This window comes from Aricia agestis, chromosome 8 (assembly GCF_905147365.1).
Source record: "Aricia agestis chromosome 8, ilAriAges1.1, whole genome shotgun sequence".
NCBI lineage: Eukaryota > Metazoa > Arthropoda > Insecta > Lepidoptera > Lycaenidae > Aricia > Aricia agestis.
The window spans coordinates 10,676,946-10,695,186 of NC_056413.1; the positions used below are offsets into that span (position 1 = coordinate 10,676,946).

An 18,241-nucleotide genomic window follows, 5' to 3' on the forward strand; every position below is an offset into this window, starting at 1 on the left:
TTCACTCGCTCCCCTCTACTGTCTCCGCTGCGTCGTCATCCGCTGCTCTTCACTCGCTCCCCTCTACTGTCTCCGCTGCGTCGTCATCCGCTGCTCTTCACTCGCTCCCCTCTACTGTCTCCGCTGCGTCGTCATCCGCTGCTCTTCACTCACTTCACTTCAAAAAAGTCAAAGCTTATAATATCTTATCATGCCTTACCATTATATTTTTCAGGTTACAAAGTAGACACTTTGAAAATAGTTATTCTAATAGAATGGCATTTTACATATTATTGTAAACTAAGCCTTACACAGTTCCGTTGTGTTACCATACTGTGTGTGTTACTGGTTGTGTTACTTTTCCAGTGTGTTATTGTGCAAAGTTACGGGGCCTAACCCACTTATAGATCCTTCATCAGATCATCACTTTTCTGAATATAATACCAAATTGGGATGATACCCTATATACCAAAAGAAAAATTTTGAAAATCGGTTAACCAACGGCGGAGTAATCGTTGAATATAAGAAAACGAACATAACACCTCCCCCATTTTGAAAGTCGGTTAAAATTGTAGCCTATGTGTTATTTATTTAATATTTTAATCAGCACATGAATTGAATAACAAAATTTTTTTCAAATTAATCGTAGCACCATCTGTCAGGACAAACTAAAATTGAAATAGAATAATATTGAATGCGATGATAGCGCCGTCCGCCGGATCTAATGTAAAACATTCCAAAATCAACAACTCCTTATAAATAAGAAATTAATTGAAAAAACATTTTCCAGTAGACCAAACTGTAAATCTAAACCATTCTCGAATCTCCACGAACACACACAAAAAATTTCATCAAAATTGGCCAAGATAAGATAAATCCGTTCAGCCGTTCTCGAGTTTTAGCGAGACTAACGAACAGCAATTGATTTTTATATATATAGATTTATCTTTCGATTTCTATATAGTCTTATTAAAAAAATAATCGGACAGAGTAACAACTTAAGTTAGCTAAAATAAAAAAATAATCGGACAGAGTAACAACTGAAGTTAGCTAAAATTGTGTTTATTTATGTACTATGTATTTTGAGACTATGCAATTTTGTCGCGTTCGCGATTCACTTTCACTTTTGTTGAGTTTCAGAACGCGATATTAGGTCCTCCAACGCGCACGCGAATTTGAACTTTATGCAGCGGTAATAAATTACAAATTGACTCTCCATTTTATTTAGAAAACGTTTGTATGGGAAATAGAAAAATGCTGTTTTGAGGATTTTCCCGGCAATTATTCGAATTTTTCTCACCTTTTAAACCTTCCCTAGACCTCCACGAATAATTCAAGACCAAGATAAGATAAATCCGTTCAGCCGTTCTCGAGTTTTAGCGAGACTAACGAACAGCAATTGATTTTTATATATATAGACTAGATGTCCCGCGCGGCTTCGCCCGCGTAAATTAGAAATTTTACAGAATCCGTAGGTACATTTTCCCATAAAAAATATTTCCCCCGTTTTTCCCACATTTTCCTGAGTTTCTTCTGTCGTATTAGTCTTAGAGTAATAATATAATATAACCTTCTCGATAAATGATGAGTCTTACTCGATAAATGATCTATCTAACACTGAGATAAGTTTTTAAATCGGACCTGTAGTTTCTGAGATTGACGCGTTCAAGCAAACATACTCTTCAGGTTTATAATATTAGGTAGATATAGATTTTTTTTAATTATCGCTTGACAAACTCGAGTCTTGATCTAAAAGACTATGATATGGTAGCGATGATGATGATGATGATGATGAAGAATGTAATTTGCATAGTAGCATATGCTTTCTGTTCTTAAAACAACGCCGAAACTCCCAAACTTGTATCTATAAAGAATCAGGAATTCTCTCAGCACCTTCCGAACCACAGTATACCAGGTATATCTCGGTGCAAAATCTTACTTGTTGGTAGCATATGCTTAGAATACTTCTCACGAAACCGAAGTCACCATATGTTTCCCTATAAGTTTTGAGGAGTTCCCTCGATTACTTATGGATCCTTCATCAGATCATCACTTTTCTGAATATAATACCAAATTGGGATGATACCCTATATACCAAAAGAAAAATTTTGAAAATCGGTTAACCAACGGCGGAGTAATCGTTGAATATAAGAAAACGAACATAACACCTCCCCCATTTTGAAAGTCGGTTAAAATTGTAGCCTATGTGTTATTTATTTAATATTTTAATCAGCACATGAATTGAATAACAAAATTTTTTTCAAATTAATCGTAGCACCATCTGTCAGGACAAACTAAAATTGAAATAGAATAATATTGAATGCGATGATAGCGCCGTCCGCCGGATCTAATGTAAAACATTCCAAAATCAACAACTCCTTATAAATAAGAAATTAATTGAAAAAACATTTTCCAGTAGACCAAACTGTAAATCTAAACCATTCTCGAATCTCCACGAACACACACAAAAAATTTCATCAAAATTGGCCAAGATAAGATAAATCCGTTCAGCCGTTCTCGAGTTTTAGCGAGACTAACGAACAGCAATTGATTTTTATATATATATAGATTTATCTTTCGATTTCTATATAGTCTTATTAAAAAAATAATCGGACAGAGTAACAACTTAAGTTAGCTAAAATAAAAAAATAATCGGACAGAGTAACAACTGAAGTTAGCTAAAATTGTGTTTATTTATGTACTATGTATTTTGAGACTATGCAATTTTGTCGCGTTCGCGATTCACTTTCACTTTTGTTGAGTTTCAGAACGCGATATTAGGTCCTCCAACGCGCACGCGAATTTGAACTTTATGCAGCGGTAATAAATATAAATTGACTCTCCATTTTATTTAGAAAACGTTTGTATGGGAAATAGAAAAATGCTGTTTTGAGGATTTTCCCGGCAATTATTCGAATTTTTCTCACCTTTTAAACCTTCCCTAGACCTCCACGAATAATTCAAGACCAAGATAAGATAAATCCGTTCAGCCGTTCTCGAGTTTTAGCGAGACTAACGAACAGCAATTGATTTTTATATATATAGATTATAAAAGTAGTATAGCATCACGGGGAACTGGGAAGGTTTTGAGCAATTATTATTGTTCGGAATCGTACATCTTGCAAGCTTTCGTCATCATTCCACGCGAAAAACATACCATCATCAAATCTCATCACCTTGGTGAGGTGCAGTCTTCCACCGTGCATTTTTTGCGTAACATCCTGCCATGCACTGTAAAACTCAGGAATGAACTGCCACCAGTATTTGAGGACCAATACACGCCATAGGAATTTAGTCCCAGCCCCCAGGGTAGGATCCCTGGGACTTAAATCCCTCTGGCGTGATAATTCTACAACACCAAGAATAAGTGTAAGTGAAAATAGTTTCATATTAGTTAATAACCTATAATAAAAATCTTCGTGCTAAGATTTTGCGATGTAGCCGCCAAGCAGCGGCATCTGTTTTTTTTAATGAAATAAGGGGGCAAACGAGCAAACGGGTCACTTGATGGAAAGCAACTTCCGTCGCCCATGGACACTCGCAGCATCTGAAGAGCTGCAGGTGCGTTGCCGGCCTTTTAAGGGGTAAGAGGGGAGGGTAGGGTAGGGAATAGCCAATAGGGGAGGGTACGGAAGGGAATAGGGGAGGGTAGGGAAGGGAAAAGGGTAGGGGATTGGGCCTCCGGTAAACTCACTCACTCGGCGAAACACAGCGGAAGCGCTGTTTCACGCCGGTTTTCTGTGAGGACGTGGTATTTCTCCGTTCGAGCCGGCCCATTCGTGCCGAAGCATGGCTTTCCCACGTCAAAAGTGTTATCCAATAAATGAATTACATTTAATTTTGATTGAAATGCAACCTAGTTGCCTAGTGGGCGCGTGGCTCGAGCAGGCGCGTTTAAGGCGGGATTATAGGCTACTGACGTTTTAGAATTTGAGGCAAACTAGCTCAATAGATGGCGCTCGAAAGGTACATATTTACATAGCAAGCTATCGTCGATTTTAATATTTTCAGAAATAGTGTGGTAAACTCGACATACAGAGTAAGGATTAGCAGAGAGGCCATGTTCACCACTTGATATAAACGAAATCCCTATCAAATGTTATTGTTATCTACTCAACATATTATACCGTGGGGTCCCTATGACTCCATGACAATCTGGTTACCCTACCTAAGCTGTAAGGCAAGAACATTTTATATATCGTCAAATTAAAATATTTTGCTTATTACACTGGCTAGGGCTTCCTTTTAAAGAAAATCTGACCTTTGTCATGATCACCTTCATAATCGCAATTTTTCAAAAGATTCCTTAACAAATCATTCTGTGTCTAAGGCCTGAGAAACGATTATATTGCACTAGCAGTTAGCACCGGGTACAGAGTACTTTTAGCGATGAGGGGTGCTCCGCCCACGCGCTCTCGGCCAGCGACTCCGCGCATCCGTCATCGTGATTGATGAAACAATCGCTCATATTGTCGTGGGAAATGTGGGACATCATTTTCGTTAATAAGCACGAAAGATCATAAGAAAGTCATGTGAGAACTGAGAATTTGTTGTTACTGGCATCTAGGCCAGTTTAAAAGGTTTTACTCTACTTTTTTCTTACTTGGGTACATGTTTGTTTTGTACGCAGTGCACATATTATGTATTTAATTGGTATAGATGTAAATTACAAAAACTGTAAGTGCCAGAAAGAGAAATGGATATTTCTTTGTTCTTTGACTTGTACTTATTACTAATGATGATAATGATACAAATTCTAGTACTTATTTCTCTATTTGCTTAGTCATCTCTAACCCTTAATTGTTATTTATCAGTTATAACTTCAATCAGTTATCACCCATCAACATATTTTTAATTTGTATTTCTATAAAATAAATCTTTTTAATGTAATTTTTTCTGTATCTTAAAATTTCTGTTTCGTTAATCGTAACCTCATCTGACTTGGAGTGAAAAGGATAATTAATGGTTGCCAATATTTTTATCTCTAACAATAATCAATTATTCTGAGTGATATCATCGGCAGCTTTCACGCCGATTGTATGATTCATTGCAAAATTTCAATTTCCTTTTCAAATAAATTGATTTACTGGCTAGCTTAAATCGAATTAAATTCAAATGTAATTTCATGCTACGAATTTTAGTTAACAACTGCAACAGTTATTGTTTAGCAGCCAACAATATATTTCGGTGGAAATGGTGCGATGATCACCGATTTCTTCATTTCTCTGACTTTCTGACTTGGAGATGGTCATTAGTCATTACTCAATAATCCTGTACTGTAGGCAGCTGTGGAAACTTATAATATTATACTCGTATTATAGCAAGAATAATACAGATAAATAAAAATCTATGGAAGACAGCTGGTTGTCAAAAACGAATCTTATCTTATATCTTTAAACGAGCAATTCTTGTATATAAATATATAATTGGAATCTCGGAATCGGCTCCAAAGATTTTCATGAAATTTAATATATAGGGGGTTTCAGGGGCGATAAATCGATCTAGCTAGGAATCATTTTTAGAAAATGTCATTTTATTCGTGTTTTATCGAATACCGAGCAAAGCTCAGTCAAATAGATAGTTACTAATTAAACAAGTAGAGTAGGGTATAACCTTCGTATCTTATCTTAATAATTTTAATACGCCATTTCACGTGTTTTTGAAACAGCACTACGACTGATAAACTGCACCCGAAGTATAGTTCTCATTATCATTATGTCACTTGTTTGGGAAGGTCCCTAAGTCCTCTTGTCTCAATAATTATTATAGTTTTCCAAGATATGAAACTTCCAAGTATGTAGTTCCAACTTCCAAGACACCAAATATGCAGTTCGTACAATAGGCGCATCGTACATGACTTACCTGGTCACATTTTCTGATCCTGATCAGAAAATGTGACCTAAAAGAAAAATATTTTACATCACATACCAACCTAGACAACTTTTACATTTAAAGCTCTTCCAACGCATAGCTTAGCTCTTAGCCAAATGTAATACGGACATAGCTGGGCGCGGGCGCGTGGTCGGCTACGAGGCTGGTGATGTAAGATCGGCTGCCTCCGTCGGTGATGTCAGCTCCCTTCCCCCCCGCACCTCCCCGCCGCGGTGCCGCAGAGCCTCCAACAAAACGAATATAATATTAATACATGCAAATTGCTCCAGAAATGTTTTTATTCAGTGAACGATATCGCTTTTGTAAACACAAAGAGCAATATCGAAGCGATATATTGCTATATCTGGCGTACCAGCTGTCATTGTGCACGTAAACACGTGCACAATGACAGCTGGTATTCGTAAAGCGCAATGAAGCCAGTACGCAGAGGCACGGGTAGAGAACCGTTTTTTGTTTACTATATTTTTTTTAACTGGCCTCAGTTTTGATAAGATTTTACTAAACTGTTGCTCCACGTAAATCTGAATGTTTTTGAAAGCTGAAAAGTTGTAATTTTTTCGGTTAAGAACATTATGATTTTGCGTGTTTCGAATTTACTTAGGTTGTAAAGTTAATATTTGGTAACCCGGAAAAGATTCAATAAAAATTACTTGGGCATTTGTTTATCTTATGTTCTTCGAGTTAAAATATTCTTACAAATCACATTGCGCATTAGCTAAGTGCTAGATGATAATTATGTGGACATAGATGTGAAAATACTCTACCCGTGAACATTATACTTGCTAGTTATCAGTTACTATTGCATTAGTCTTGCCAAATAGTTGCCGCAATGCTACAACACGAAAGCTGGCTGATGTTGGAATCATGTGAATAGACTTTAATTTATACAGTTTTTTACCCCCAGATTTCCAATTTTTGCGTTGATACAAATTTCTATAAATAACTTATAAAAACAAGTATTTTTATAACATAAATTTTGCGACTACATTAATTAATAATGTAATTAACTATAGATTAACGAATGACTCAGCTTAATTAGTTTAGTCGTGCTCTATGAGTAGAGTATGAGAAATAGAGCGTGTCTTATTTGGATAATGTGATTAGATCCGTATCTAATGGCTATGTACTTACTTGGAGCACATATTATTATGGTAGGTATAACGTAGGCGTACATTGATGATGTTATAAAAATTATAAAAAAATAGGTACAACGTCTTCATAAAAAAATGTTTTGCTTTTGTCCGCTAAAGTTCAAATGTTCGAAAGGACAGAAACGGAAGCCATCATCTTAATCCATTAGGCCAAATGATTATTATTTGTTGATTATTATGCAAAAAATATTAAAATATTAGTCCTCAAATACTTTGAGTCACATTTAATATTATTATTTCACAGTTTGATCATTCTTGGCTTATTATTAATTAATTATTGTATGTCTGTGTTCTGTATAAAAAAGCACTCACGTTAGTAAATTAACATGTACCTTGCACCCTCATTTGTTTACCCACGGGACCACCATGATAGGAGTAAGCCGATATTGTGTAAAGATGATTCAAGCGAACGCACACGTAATTCGTCGTATACGGCGCATGACCTAACCTTTTTTCGGGTAATTTTAAACAATAGCATGTGGGCTTCGACTTAAGTTTATGTTAGAAACTGACCTACATATGTTCTATTAAAATTGAGTCAGAAAATTCAAATTATTTTAATCGTTTTCAAGTATTTATTCTCACGTTAAGTTCCTGACTAGAATTATTCACCTGTGTTCTAAGTCCCATTTTGTATCTGTTGCGCAGGAGCATAAGGAGATGTTACAACTAACGATTCGGCAACGGCGAGACTCATGTTTACAGAAGTGCTCAAACGTTATCCAAAAACTAACATGATAATAGGTCGGTGATATTTACTCGGATTGAAGTGCAGTGATAAAAGAACAATGGATTCGAACATACAATAAGTGTATCTGTGAACGAGTGATTGAAGGAAAATGGAGGGTGCTGTGCTCAGCACCCAAAGTAACGGTAGATTTCGTCACCTGAAGAATGCGGCTTCAGCGCTCTGCGCACGGACCCTGCCCAAGTCGAGGTGCGGGGAACCGTCTGTGAGCTCCTCCAGGCACCACCACACTTACCCCCGCGCCACGCCGCCCAAGAGACCCTCCATCCCGTGCAGGATGGAGCCCCTCATGTGCGAGATGCCCCAGACGAGGAAGGTGGAACCCCTGAGGGATTCCGTCGCCCATTCCCCAAACAAGTACGGCGTGGTTAAGCTAAAAGGAACGTTGGCTAGGTAAGACGATTATTCTTGTTTGGGATATCCGTGACTTAGGGCCTGTTTCACCACTTCCTGATAAGGTGCCGGATAGGCTTATCTGTCGGCTGTCAAGTTAAGTCGTGGATAGCCTTATCAGGAAGTGGTGAAACAGGCCCTTGGTGTTTTTGCCAGGTGCGGGTTAAATGATTCCTTCCCAAAATGCCTGTATTCTTTAATGATGATGATTATGTAATATTGTGTGTATTTACTATTTATAAGTGCGCATGTTTAATCCGCGAATGCATGCGAGCTCTACTAGTATTTAAACTTCATTTGACTATCAGATTTAGGTTGCTGGTTGCATTTACTATGTACTGAATACTGATAAACAATTGTTCACATAATATAATACTAGCTATTTGACCGAGCTTTGTTTCTAGCTAGATCGATTTATCGCCCCCGAAACCCCCTATATACTAAATTTCATTAAAATCGTTGGAGCCGATTCCGAGATTCCAATAATTATATATATATATATATATATATATATATATATATATATATATATATATATATATATATATATATACAAGAATTGCTCGTTTAAAGATTAAATATATAAGATTATTAGGTCTACCAGAATCTGATGGCAAATTTTGACAGCAGATTTTCAAAAAATATCCTTGATCATTGGATAAATTTTTATATTCAATTTTTATAATAAAAAAGGATCAAAATGTTTTATTCCTATTACCCCGGTATTGCTTAGAGTCAATTTATTTTCTCACTTTTTGCCATCAGATTCTGGTACACCTATAACATTCTAGCCCCTGCTCTAGAATCTAGGACGTTTGATAATTATTATTTTTAGTAAGAGTTTAAAGTGTGGCAAAGTACCCGTATGTACCTGAAATAAGCGGTAACCGAAGCATAAATCAAAGAGAATTTACGGATTAGCAAAAAGTCGAGTGGCTCGGTCATCATGATATTTAAATAATATGTAATACGTATGAGTTGGGTCAACAACTCCGCCATGACATCATGGTGTTGTTTACTACAGCGCTGATGTTGGCGTGACCGTATTCGTTTTTTATCGCCTCCGGATCATTTGATCGCTTTTTAGGGTTCCGTAGCCAAATTGCAAAAAACGGAACCCTTAAGAGCTATACTATTGAAACTTGGTAAGTAGATGTAGTCTGTGAACCGCATTAAGAGTTTGATACAAAAATAGAAAAATTTTAAATTTATAAAAATTTTAGGGGTTCCCATAGGTACAACTGAAACAAAATAATTTTTTTTCATCTGACCTGTAACCACTAGACCTGTGCGTATCTATGGATAGGTCTTCAAAAATCATATTGAGGTTGTTAACATCATTTTTAGGGTTCCGTACCTCAAAAGGAAAAAACGGAACCCTTATAGGATCACTTTGTTGTCCGTCTGTCCGTCCGTCCGTCTGTCAAGACCCTTTTTCTCAGGAACGCGTGGAGGTATGAAGCTGAAATTTATATCAATTACTCAGGTCTACTGTCCCTTGAAGCTGTGAAAAAATCAAACTTCTAAGCCAACGCAATCAAAAGATACAGCCGTTTATGCCGCAAATTTTTGACACTTGCAAGGGAATCAAAACCTACAGGGTGCTTCCCGTGAACTCAGAATCTTGAAATTTGGTACGAAGCAACGTCTTATAGCATAGATAAAGGAAAAATTACGAAAACCATAAATTTTTAGTTACATCACATAATATATTTTTTTTTAATAATTTTAAACTTACTACCCATTTCCTCATAAACGCGTAGAGGTATTAAATTGAAATTCATACCAAATACTCAGGTCTATAATACCTTTAAGCTGTAACAAAATCAAACTTCTATGTCAACGCAATCAAAAGAAACAGCAATTTAAGCTGCATATTTTGAAACTCGCAAGTACTCGCAAGGGAATCAAAACCTAAAGGGTACTTCCAGTCGACCTAGAATCTTGAAATTTGGCATGAAGCAACGTTTTATAGCACACATAAAGGAAAAATTCCGAAAACCTTAAATTTTTAGTTACATTACAAAATATATATTTTTTAATAAATATAAACTTATTACTTTTTTCCTCATGAACGCGTAGAGCTATCAAGTTGAAATTCATATCAAATACTTAGATCTAATTGCCTTTAACCCGTGAAAAAAAAAAAAAATTGTACGGAACCCTCGGTGCGCGAGTCCGACTCGCACTTGGCCGGTTTTTTTTATAACCTGAATAGTTTGCGAGAGAGACTCTTCCAAAGTGGTAAAATGTGTCCCCCCCCTAACTTCTAAAGTACGTTGATAAGTCTAAAAAAATATATGATGTACATTACTATAAAAAACCGGCCAAGTGCGAGTTGGACTCGCCCATGAAGGGTTCCGCAGCAGCAATAAGGTTTATTTTATGAAATTAAGAGGTTTTTGATTTATTTTCATATTTCAGTGGATTTAATGAAAGTTAAATTAAGGTTTACCATTCATGACGTATAAAAAAAACTACTGGCTAGATCTCGTTCGAACCAATTTTCGTTGGTAGTTTTTGTAGTAATGTACATCATATATTTTTTTTAGAGTTATCATGCCCCTACTTTAGAAGTAAGAGGGGGGGGGGGGGACACACACATTTTACCACTTTGGAAGAGTCTCTCTCGCAAACTATTCAGGTTAGAAAAAAATAATATTACAAACCTCAATATGATTTTTGAAGACCTATCCATAGATACCCGCACGCATTAAATCAGGTGCGTTGCCGGCCTTTTAAGAGGGAATACGCTCTTTTCTTGAAGGTTTGCAGGTCGTATCGGTCCGGAAATACTGCTGGTGACAGTTCATTCCAGAGTTTTACAGTGCGCGGCAGAAAGTTACGCGAAAAACGCACTGTGGAAGACTGCCACTCATCAAGGTGATGAGGATGGTATGTTTTTCGCGTGGGACGATAGCGAAAAGTTGCAGGTGGTATGATTCCGAACAATTCCTCAGAGCACTCCCCGTGATACAACCGATAGAGGATGCAGAGTGAAGCTACATCTCGGCGTAATTCCAGGGGGTCCAAGCTGTTTGAAACACTATGGCAGTCAACAATTCGAGCAGCCCTTCGTTGGATACGATTCAGAGGGAGCAGTTGGTATTTTGGCGCCCCTGCCCAGAGATGAGAACAATATTCCATATGAGGCCGAACCTGCGCCTTGTAGAGTTGTAGGCGTTGGTCCGGACTGAAGTACTGTCTCGCTCTGTTAAGAACGCCAAGCTTCTTCGAGGCTAATTTGGCCTTACCCTCAAGATGATATCGGAACTGGACTTCGCTCGATATGTTGACGCCAAGTATCTCAATGCTAGGGGAGATGGTTAAAGATGTGCCCTCGAAACGAGGGCATGTTTCAGTTGTATATATGGGGACCCCTAAAATTTTTAATATTTTTTCCATTTTTGTATTAAAATCTTAAAGCGGTTCACAGACTACATCTACTTACCAAGTTTCAATAGTATAGCTCTTATAGTTTCAGAGAAAAGTGGCTGTGACATACGGACGGACAGACAGACAGACATGACGAATCTATAAGGGTTCCGTTTTTTGCCATTTGGCTACGGAACCCTAAAAATACCAACGAAAATTGGTTTGGACGAGATCTAGCAAGTAGTTTTTTTATACGTCATAAAATATGGTAAACCTCAATTTAACTTTCATTGAATCAACTGAAATATAAAAATAAATCAAAAACCTTTTAATTGCATAAAGATAAACCTTATTGCTGCTGCCGAACCCTTCATGGGCGAGTACAACTCGCGCTTGGCCGGTTTTTTGTTATAATTACGTCGGTAATTTGTAATTAATTGATTTAAAATTAAAACGTCTTTATTCCTAAGAACAATGGTTATAAATAGACCTACTACTTACCTGTACCACCCTGTACTCAGGAGAACCCTTACGCACCATTAGATAGAGCAATAGGATCAATGTTTGTGTGGGTTTTTCAGTAGTTCAGGTTGAGTATAAATAACGAAAGGAATATTTTTGTTATCGTGACGCGCAGATAAACAGTCTAAGGGCATGAGCCATGAAGTCATCAAAGATAATATATGAGCTTCCTAGTAAATTTGCGACATAATATGTCGCACCGGTTGTAAAACTTATCCATATAGTAGGTAGGCGTATAATATGTATCTTAGATATCAGATGTACGCCTCATCAGGCGTACATCTGATATCTAAAAAATTACTAGAAAATTAAAGGAATCTACCACGTCATCACGTGGTAGATTCCTTTAATTTTCTAGTATTAAGTTAAACGTCGCGATTTTCATCATACAAGAGATTCTAGATGGTGGTTTTGGTTCACTAAATGCACTTATTATTATAGTTTTGTAACATAAAGCTTAATAACTTTATAGGCTTAGAGTTAAGCAAATGCCCGTTAAGTAATGCTTGTTGCTCCTTAGGCTAGGCTGGGCTTGATAAATATCTCTTTTCTTATTCTCTAACGCTTCTATAGTCCAAGGAATAATAACAATAATAATAATAATATCTATGGACGCTTCACACCACGTCAGTCTGGCCCCGTGGTAAGTACCTGAAGGACTTGTGTTACAGGTACCAGACAACGGATATATATTTAATACTTTTTAGACTATACATATATTTAAGATTTTTATTATATGATACACATATTTAATACACATCCATGACCCAGGAACTATGAAAAACTTTTTGTTCCGTCGGCGGGATTCGAACCCGCGAACCCCGGCTTAAGCTACCAACGCGCTCACCACTGAGCCACAGAGGTCGTCAATGTCAATGACCGGCTCATTTTTTTCAAGCTCAACCTTTCCACACCCTCCTCGCAAGCGTCCTCAAAGAAGCCGCATGAAAAATCTCTACGTACTCACCTTTTTGGGTCAATAACACTCGGTGAGGTCATGTACGAAAGTGCAATTAGTCACGCGACTTGGCTGTCGTTAGATATTTACGTCGGATGATGATTGGTTTATGATTGCGATGCGATCCAACATACCTTGTAAGGACATGGTGGAGTTTTCACGAGGACGTATGATGCATAGATTATTCATTGTCTAAAGGTAAGGGTAGATAGTGCGTATACCTGGAACAGAGTATTTGCTAAGCCTTTAAAGATATTGTGTGGTTGTCATGACGAAGAGATGAGTCTTTAATATGACAGCAAAGAAATGCTTTCTCTACTTGCTACCGCACGTGAAACATACTGCGTTGTTACTTGTTACCGTTAGGTTGGGTTAGCACTTAGTACACCCAAATTACTTGTGTATTTTTACAAACTTTTTAATATTTTCAACCTGCCCATTAAGCACAATGGAATATTGCACATTATTTGCGCATGTGCTTTTAATTCCTTAAATTTTACAATAATGACAGTTTTTATTATATACTTATCTCTAATCTCTATGTATAGCTTGGTACTACTAATATGTATTCTGTGGTCTATCGCTAGGAGGAACCAACCTCACACAGGGGTCAACTAGTTGTATTTCCAAAAACTGTCAATAAGAAAGGCCTGTTTCACCACTTCCTGATAAAGTGCCGGATAGGCTTATAGAACTTTTTGACAGATTCTCCATACTCTATCTGTCAAGTTAAGTGTTGGATAGCCTATCCAGCACTTATAAGGAAGTGGTGAAACAGGCCCTTAGTATTAGAAACTTTTTCTGCGTATGCGGCGCTTCTCACTCGTCGGGTTCATGTCATGTCAAACATGTGATAGATGTCACGAACTTATAACCCACATCCTACAGCATTCTATTTGAGTAATGCTTCTTCAAATAAGAAAAAAAACTTTACAAGTGCCCACTAAAGAATGTAAATCTCGTTCAAATTAATCGTTACCTAATCCTGGTAAAGCATAGGTACATGATACAACCTATTCTTGGTAATACAATTTTGTATTCTCTACAAAATTGCCAATAATAATATTATATCGTTTTGTATAATGTAAAGCTATTATTGATTTATTGACTTTTTACTCGTGACCTTAAATATATCGGTACTCGTGTTTGACGTTTTATCTATAAAAATTGACAAAGGCATGACATCACTCATATAAATAAAACAATGGAAGAATTTTCGTGTAAAATCCCTACTACTACAGCTCTCATTAGTGAGTTCAGACTCGCTATAAATTATTTCTAATAGCGTGCGAAACGGGAAATCGAATGTGCTCAATTGAAGGAGAATGGAGTAAATGCACTCGCGTATTTATAATGTGTTGATAGTGAGTGAGACGGCGTGTGGCTCTCGCTCGCACACCATGATGTCATGGTGTATTTCTGTAGGCGCTCGCCTGGGTCGCACGAATACGTTGCTACTTGCTAGACTAGACTCTGCTACTGTACTTGCCTGGGTGACATTGCTTTCTTCATATTCGGTACCTCTCACTGCTCGTCTGTCGAAAATCCAACTATAATTATAGCGGGTTTATATTATTCCAATCCAGTAATTCAATACAGCGCTAGATTGCTACTGGAATAATTAAACGGACACTGGAATTAACTAAATTCCATTCCAGACTCGCAGCAAAATTTTGGCGTCTTTTTAATATAATAATTTAATTCAGATGTTTTGTGCTCCGCTCTTTTGAATTTGCAGCTTCAGCAGATGACGTGTCGCAGGCGGCAGCGATATTTCTGGTTTGTATGAATAAGGCAATTCTCTCACTTTAATGGAACTCATAAAACTTGTCTCGTAGGACAAAACTTTGCGCAAGTAGATACCTAAATAAGAAAAATTATTGATTGTTCGATTTGATAAATCTAATGGATGTTCATTTGATAAATTACATTATTTATCACAGTAATTGTATGTACTTAATAGGCATGCATCATTGATACACAACAAAGATAAAATTATCTTTTTGTTGTTGTTTCTTTGTTGTGCGCCAAAATTGATGAGTCCGATGACAATGTTATTACTTATTTTTATTTTTAGGGTTCCGTACCCAAAGTGAAAAAACCCTATTACTAAGACTTCGATGTCTGTCCGTCTGTCCGTCTGTATGCCATCAGGCTGTATCTCAAGAACCGCTATAGCTAGACTTATGAAATTTTCAGATTTTGTTACATATCTGTTGCCACTATGACAACAAATACTAAAAATAAAAATTTTTGCTCGTAATCAATAATGGTAACAGTTAGGCACTTGAAATTTTCACAATCTCATATCTAAATAAAGTAAATATTTAAGGGCTCCCATATAAAAATTACAATTTTTTGTCTATACCGGTACGGAACCCTTCGTGCGCAAGTCCGACTCGCACTTGGCCGATTTTTTTATTTTAGACATTGACTTAAGAATACTTTGCAGTTTTACTTCTTGAATCGTTATTTTCTATAATAGGCTTGATGACTATTTTTTTTCTTATTGGTAATTGAAAGACCCTTAAGAAATAGAAACATCACTGAAGGAATGACTCTGATAGCTTAAAAATTCACCAAGATATGACAATTCAAACATCTCATAAAATAGACCTGCCCGAAACGCTCCATACAAAGTGCTACGAAAGACTGACGTCACTCTTTCGTAGTTTGTACGCATCGGGTGCCAACTTTGTTCGACAGGTATATTAAATATTGCGTTTATGAAAGTGGTTTCATAACAAAAGTTGCTTTTAATTGCATAAGTTATCGATTGGTATACAAATATTAAGAAATTTAATTGAAAAAAAAATCGACTTGATTATCTAACTTTGAAGGCGCATAACAAAAAAAATAAAAAATGCTGTCGAGCTGTAATTTTGGGAACACTTATCACCGTGATTTCTTTATTTTATTAACAAAATTCGCTAATCGTTGACCTTGTCATCATCTCTATTGTTGCGATAACTACACCTATTGATTGAATGCTTATAATGCCTAACAATTCGATTTTTTTAACGTAAACTTTTTTAATGTTTCGTTTTTAATGTTCCAAATTACAATAAGTTTTTGTTTGGAACAGATTGTTGAACATATGCGTGGATGAAGTGGATAACTAACATTTTATAACATGATAAGGGCAAATACTCAAACACTAAGGGCCTGTTTCACCACTTCCTGATGTGACAAATAGGCTATCCACCAATTTACTCGATCTAAGTATGGAGAATCTGTCAAAAAAGTTGTGAACAGCCTATTCGGCACTTTATTAGAAAGTGGTGAACATGCCCTTAATTTTCTAAATTGTTAGTTACCCACTTCATCCACTTACGTCTTCAATTGGAATGAAAAAGATGATAGGATTAGTCGTTGAGCGTTCAGATTGAGTTGCCGCTGATCTCATCACTCATTTTTACGTCGGTTAAGCGACGGTGATGCGAGCCTTTGTTGTGCATTTCACAATATCCAGGAATATGACGGAATGAGTATGTTCCAGGTATTGGTTAAACGGGGGTAATTTGAGATGCATCATTGTAATTTGTACCTATGTACGTTGCGGTCTGAAATTCTGAATTAACCCTTAGGGCCAATTCACACCGGATCGGCAGCGGCCGGCAGCGGCGCGAAGAGGCGCGGCGAGGCCGGCAGAGGCGGCTGGACGCTCGCGGCCGCTGGCGGCCGCGCGCTACCTTCAGGGCGCCGCACAGTGGATCGAAAATCGAGTTTCATAGACATAGGAACTTGAATTTCCAGATGTCTTTTTTTGGGCTGAAATATGTTTTCCTAGTTGTTATTACATAATAAAATGTAAAAAGACTCATCTACGTGTAATAATAAGAGAGTAATAATTTTTTTAAGAAATTTTAGTATGGAGCCGACATGAAAAATGAGCATATTAATATCTCTGGAATCGCATGGTTGGCCGTTATATCCTCACACACTATTATAGTACTAATTATTACTCACATTTTGGCATATTTTGTATTACGGCACCATTTGTACTTCATTTTGGTTAATTAAAATCTGTCCATTGGTACTTTGTTTTGGTTAATTAAAAACTTAATTCAAATAGAACGAAGAAAGAAATTATTATGGTGATATAATGTTCCCTCTCTTTTTCCAGTGTTTTCCAGTGTCCCCAGTAACAATTTAAAACTTCCAACTGAATTAAATTAAATTGTCTGGAACTACTTGACATATTCTATTGTTTTTTTGTTAAATGATCCGTGTTCTTTACTTTCATAAAAAATTGTAACTCCCTAATTATTACACGTAGCTGCGTCTTTTTACATTTTATGATGTAATAACAACTAGGAGAGCATATTTCAGCCCAAAAAAATGACATCTGGAAATTCAAGTTCTTATGTCTATGATACTCGATTTTCGATCCACTGTGCACCGCGCGTCCGTCGGCGGAAAGTGCTCGCGGCGCCTCGATTTTCGAATTCCGCGCGGCTTCGCTCGCGCGGAATTCGAAAATCGTGTACAATACGAATATTCTTGCAAATCTCCTTTAGAAACATGATGTTTTTCCAAGACCAAAAGTAGCCTATGTTACTCTCCATCCTTTCAACTAAGTCGATGCCAAAAATCAAGTCAATTGGTTGCTTCGTTAGGCTGCGAAGAAAGGACAAACAAACAAACAAACAAATACACTTTCGCATTTATAATATTAGTATGGATAGCTGTTTCCCGCGACTTCGTAGGCGTTACCATAGTATAATAACGGAAATGGATAATTCTCTCCTTTTTATGGTCCCTTACTCAAATGGTAAAAAACGGAACCCGATTACAAAGATATAATATCAGCCTGTCCGTCTGTCCATATCCAGGCAAATCCAGATATTAATCAAACGACACTCAAAATCTGTATGTTTAGTTTTGTTTCACTTTTAATAAGTAACTTTGTTTGATCCTAAAGGAGAATTAAAACTCAACACTAACGACGCAACATGTTTTTGCTTGGTAACATTACCAGGTGGGGGGGGGATTGGGGCGGCGCAGATGCTAAGTTTGAATAAGGCATATATTATTCAAATCGGATCAGTAGTTTTCGTGTTAAAAGAAAAAGTTTTATACAAAATCTTACCCCCTCTTTTGTCCCCTTAGAGGGGTGAGGGGAAAAATTTTATACACCAGATATTAAATTGGAAAATACAGTTTATAATATGATGTAAGTTTATTCAAGAAAAAAGTTTGATACAAAATCTGCCCCCTCTT

At 36.9% G+C, this 18,241-nt stretch overlaps 1 protein-coding gene across 7 annotated transcripts in view; it reads left to right on the top strand.

The window, feature by feature from the left end:
* The window catches only part of LOC121729940, a 108,849-nt gene that overhangs the window by 20,100 nt on the left and 70,508 nt on the right, over positions 1 to 18,241 (top strand). For 6 of the 7 annotated variants that reach the window (XM_042118674.1, XM_042118673.1, XM_042118672.1 and 3 more), the window contains exon 2: positions 7,671 to 8,163. The exons of the other annotated variant lie outside the window; for it this stretch is intronic. In XM_042118674.1, the coding sequence (XP_041974608.1) occupies positions 7,862 to 8,163 (302 nt within the window). In that variant the 5' untranslated portion in view covers positions 7,671 to 7,861. The remainder of the gene's footprint in view (positions 1 to 7,670; positions 8,164 to 18,241) is intronic. 7 annotated transcript variants of the gene reach the window in all.